We start from the raw sequence: 4596 nt of genomic DNA on the forward strand, positions 1-4596 counted from the left end.
AGCACAAGGGCCTGAGTTCCATCCCAGGTTCTGCCAAAATAAATAAATAAGACAACAAACCAAATTAAAAAAAAAAAAAAATCAGATCTGTGGTTCCTAGGGACTGGGAGAAGAAGCTGACTGCAAAGTGACAGCTGATGGCCCTTTCTGGGGGAGAGGAAGTTGTCACTTCCAGATATCAGCTCCAAGTCTTTACTGGAGCAGTGGTGACAAGACTGTGCTCATATATCAGGGAGAAGGTAAATTTTACTGCATATAAATTTATTTGTTTATTTTTTGAGACAGGAGCTTGCTTTGTAGTTCAGGCTGCCCCCAAACTGTGTACCCCAAACTCACTATGGCCTCAAACTCAAGATCCTCCAGCCTCCGCCTCAGAGGGCTGGAATCACAGACGTGCACCACCACACAGGGTTGATGGCTCTGATTCTTGGACCAGCGCTCGAAGCGCAGGTTCTTGCCCGGGGTCCTCCCGGCGACGCTGGGTTCCAGCCCCACCCCCAGGTGGAGTCTGCTGGACTCTCAGGACTCAGGGAGACAGAGCCCAGACAAAGGACCTGCCGCAACCCTGCTGGGGAAGGCAAGGCTGAATCCCAGCTGCCCGAGCGCAGCCGGTGGAGTCAGGCGCTGGGCCCAGACTCTGGTGGAGAGAAGGCTGCTGGGCCCAGGGGTCCACTGTGTCTGCCGGGCAGGCCGAGCAGAAGGCCCCCACACCCCCATGCTCCTTTCGGGCCAGCGGCAGCACCAACGGGACACCCTGGCTCACCAGGTCCAGGCTCTGTCGCTTGGCGCCCTCTGGCGGCACCACTGGTCAAGGCCACCAGGGAATCCCGTGTCTCCCCCAAGGCCTGCTCTTATAAATTTGGGTTCCAGCTGCTAAATGCAGCCCTACTTCCCATTTTTTTCTGGACAGGGTCTGGCTAAGCAGTTCAGGCAGGCCTGGAACTCACTAGGTAGCCCCTGCCTGGCTTCTCTTCCCACTGTCAATCTACCAAAGAGAAAGGGCAGCCCCAGGGCAATCAATGGCCCCACCCAATATCCCAAAACGGCTCAGCACCGAGGTGGGGCTGGGCGGTCTGGCCTCCCCCAGTCCAAGTGCTGTCCCTAGCTGGGCAAGGCGATCTCAGGCCAGGGAAGATGCAAAGAGGCTGAGCCAGAGGTTACAAGGTATAAAGTGCAAATGCAGCTGGCTTTTATTGAGGGCCTACTGTGTGCCCCCCTCAGCCTGCTAGGTCCCCCACCCCCGCACTTCCCACTGGTAGGGAAGAAGTCCTGGCAAGACCCAGCCTTGGAGTTAGGGAGGGCTGAGGTGGAGGGAGAGGTGGTATCCTCGTGGGGGGATGGGGCCTGAGGTCTGCCCAGCTTGTGTGAAAGCCGAGGGCCACCTCCTGCCCTCCATCCTGGGGCATCCAATCCATCTTTGAGTGGTTTCTCCTGACCTAAGATGGGCCAGGCCTAAGGTGACAGCCAGTCTCCTGCTGGCTTCCTGGCTCCTGCCAGCAGTCAGTCGCCTCCTTTGCTCCTGGACACTGCTGCGGACCCATCATTTGGTCTGGTGTGACAAGGACCCGGAGGGGCGGGATGCCCTGGTGCTCAGTGAGGGGATTTTCTGAAGCAGACAGCTGGATGAGATGAGAGGAAGAGGGGTGAAAATCAGACAGTGCAGCAGCCAGGGACAGGAAGCTATAGACAGCCAGATTCAGAGACAAAGCGGCTGCACAGACAGAGCCTCGCGGGCCCAGCCCAGTGCAAAAAGGAGGCCCACGGGCTGTGTCCGTCCCGCCAGCTGCACCTAGAGCTCATCCCGTGGGTGCGGATGGATGCTGTGCCCGCTGCTTCCCGCCAGGTCCAGGCGGGGGTCACGCAGGGTCTTCTGAGAGCCGGTCCAGCTGATGAGGCGTCCACTGTCGTCATCCCATGGAGAAGATGTTTCTGTGTCACTGAGCCACTCGGTGTCCCCTGCATAGTGGGTGGGGGCAGCAAGCAGAGGCTGGGCGGAGAAGGCCCTCAAGTCCCGTGGCCAGAAGTGCGCCTTGTACTGCTCACTGTGGGGGTGCGGAGAAACAGTGCAGGTCACTCCTCTGCCCAGACCCCACACCAGCTGGTCTTCCCAAGGGACCCCAGGACTCCTCACGGCTGCCCTGACAAGTGGGACTTCTGTGATCCCCATTTTCCACATAAGGAAACTGAGGCTCAGAACAAGAAGTTATTGGATAAAAGAGCATGTAGGCCGGGGAGATAGCTCAGCAGCTTAAGCACCTGCCTGGCAAGTGCAATGTTTTGAGTTCAATCCCTGGTACTAAAAAATTAAATAAAATAAAAACCGGGGCTGGTGAGATGGCTCAGTGGTCTAAAGCACCTACTTAGAACAAACTTAGCAAATCACAGGGACTGCGGTTCAATCCCCAGCACCACATGCCAGCCAGCCCTGCCCCCTGGTGGGCTGAGCTGGCCACACACACACACACACACACACACACATAAATAAATAATTTTTAAAAAAATAAAATAAATAAAAAATAAAATAAAATAAAATAAAAACCATGCAGCCAGATGTGGTGGCTCACTCTTGTAATCTCAGCACTTGGGAGGCTGAGCGGGAAGATCACCATGAGTTTGAGGCCAGCCTGGGCTGCACATTAAGACCCTGTCTCAAAACAAGACTCCCAAAAGAAAAAAATATATAAAAAACAAAAGCCATGGGCCAGGGATATAGCTCAGTGGCATAAATGCCTTCCTGGCCTTCCGCCACAGCAACCATCAAAGAAGCGTAGCCATGGCCCTCCGCTATCCCGTGGCCATGGGCCTCAACCAGGGCCACAAGGTGACAGAGAATGTGAGCAAACCGAGGCACAGCCGTCATCATGGACATCTCACCAAACACACCAAGTTCGTGCAGGACATGATCCGGGAGGTGTGCAGCGCCAAGGAGCTGCTCAAGGTCTCCAAGGACAAGTGTGCCCTCAAGTTCCTCAACAAAAAGGTGGGGACGCACATCCTCGACAAGAGCTGAGCAACGTGCCGACCACCACGAGGAAGGCAGCTGTCAAGAAGGATTGAGTACCTCTGGAATAAAGCTTTGCAGAAAGTTAACAAAAAAAACAAAAAAACAACAACAACAACAACAACAAAAAAAAGCCTTCCTGGCAAGCACAAAGCCTTGAGTTCAATCCCTGGTCCAAAAAAATAAAATAAAAACCACACAGGCAGCACAGCCTCCCCTCTAACTTGGGGGACCCGCCCCACCCTGTCCCCAAGCTCACTTGGGGTGCTGGTCGAACATGATGGGCAGGAACTCATCCACGGGCACCATGCGGTGCAGCGGCTGTGAGGCCAGCAGCTTCTGGGCACCCGCCAGGCTCAGGGTGTAGGCCAGTGTCCAGTAGGAGTACCCGGCCACCACCAGGCCCGGCAACCCCTCCACGGCCACCTCCTCCTCCGGGCTCACCTGCTTCCGGCCGAGGTAGCTGCAAGTGACGTGGAGGGTCACTACAGGTCCTCCAAACCCCAGCCCTCCCTTGCCCTGGGCTGCGGACGGCCTACATCAGGTCCCACTGTAGCTGCTGCTCGGCCACCTCCTGCATCAGCCGCTCCAGCCGACCCCGGAAGTTCCTCTCAAAGTGCACGTCGTCTTCAAACACCAGCACCTGGGCCAGGCCCCTGGCAACCACCTGTGGTCCACAGCGCAGCAAGAGGTAGCTCGGCCGGTCTGTGCTGTCCCCTTCCCACCTGCCTACTGCTCATCTTGGTGATGACAGCTCTGTGGGATCAGCCCTGGCCGCACCTCTCAGCTGCTCCTCAGCCTCCCACCCAGTGACTAAAGCCTCAGCCCCTGCTCAGCACCAAGGCCTGCCAGGCACAGCGCTGCTCTCCAGAGAGAGCCGTGGCTGCCACCACCCTACTCCATTCACCATGAGCAACTGGAAGCCAGGGGCCGGGCTCATCTCCAGAGATGCCAGGAGCAGGAACTGGGACCGTGGCTCATTGGTGGCACATGGCAGGAAGTGGTGGAGCTAAGACTTGAACTTTGTGTGTTTGTGTTTTTGTTTTGTTTTTCATTTGAAATCTTTTATGAATAAGTGCTTCCCTGGAAAGTGCAAGGGTCTGAGTTCAATCCCCAGTTCCGCAAAAAAATAAAATAAAATAAATCGTTTATGTATTTGGTACAGGGTCTACACGGTATCACTATGCAGATCGGACTTGTAGTGATCCTCCTGTTTTCAGCCTCCCAAGCACTGGGATTACAGGTGTGCGCCACCATGCCCGATCTCAATTGCTGTCTCCGTGTCCCAGGGGCAGGACAGGCATGGCATGCCCTGGGCCCTGCATCTGCAGGTGCTTTAATCTGCTGAGCTATGTGGCCAGCCCTTGTGTGTGTGTTTTTTTTGAGACAGAGTCTTGCTATGCAGTTCAGGCCAGCTTTGAACTCAGTGTGTAGCTCAGGCTGGTCTTGAATTCCCAATCACTGTCCTGTCTCAGCCTCCTGAGTACTGGAATTACAGGCATGTGCTAACACATGAACCTTTTTTTTTTTTTTTGGCAGAACCCAGGATTGAACTCAGGCCCTTGCACTTGACAGGGAAGCACTTATTCTACTGA

The 4596-nt window shown here is 55.3% G+C and overlaps 1 protein-coding gene across 2 annotated transcripts in view; it reads right to left on the bottom strand.

The window, feature by feature from the left end:
- Cercam (cerebral endothelial cell adhesion molecule) overlaps window positions 1–4596 on the bottom strand; it is an 18688-nt gene that overhangs the window by 2981 nt on the left and 11111 nt on the right. Inside the window, exons 10-13 of one of the 2 annotated variants that reach the window (XM_004640480.2) lie at window positions 3541–3668; window positions 3261–3464; window positions 1790–2042; window positions 1593–1619 (exon numbers count right to left, since the gene is read on the bottom strand). In XM_004640480.2, coding sequence (XP_004640537.1) covers window positions 1790–2042; window positions 3261–3464; window positions 3541–3668 — 585 coding nt within the window. In that variant the 3' untranslated portion in view covers window positions 1593–1619. Of the gene's footprint in view, window positions 1–1178; window positions 2043–3260; window positions 3465–3540; window positions 3669–4596 lie in introns of those variants that run through there. The other variant, XM_023700316.1, reaches the window with a different exon arrangement.

The sequence above is a fragment of the Octodon degus genome, unplaced genomic scaffold (assembly GCF_000260255.1).
Source record: "Octodon degus isolate 3935 unplaced genomic scaffold, OctDeg1.0 scaffold00123, whole genome shotgun sequence".
Classification (NCBI taxonomy): domain Eukaryota; kingdom Metazoa; phylum Chordata; class Mammalia; order Rodentia; family Octodontidae; genus Octodon; species Octodon degus.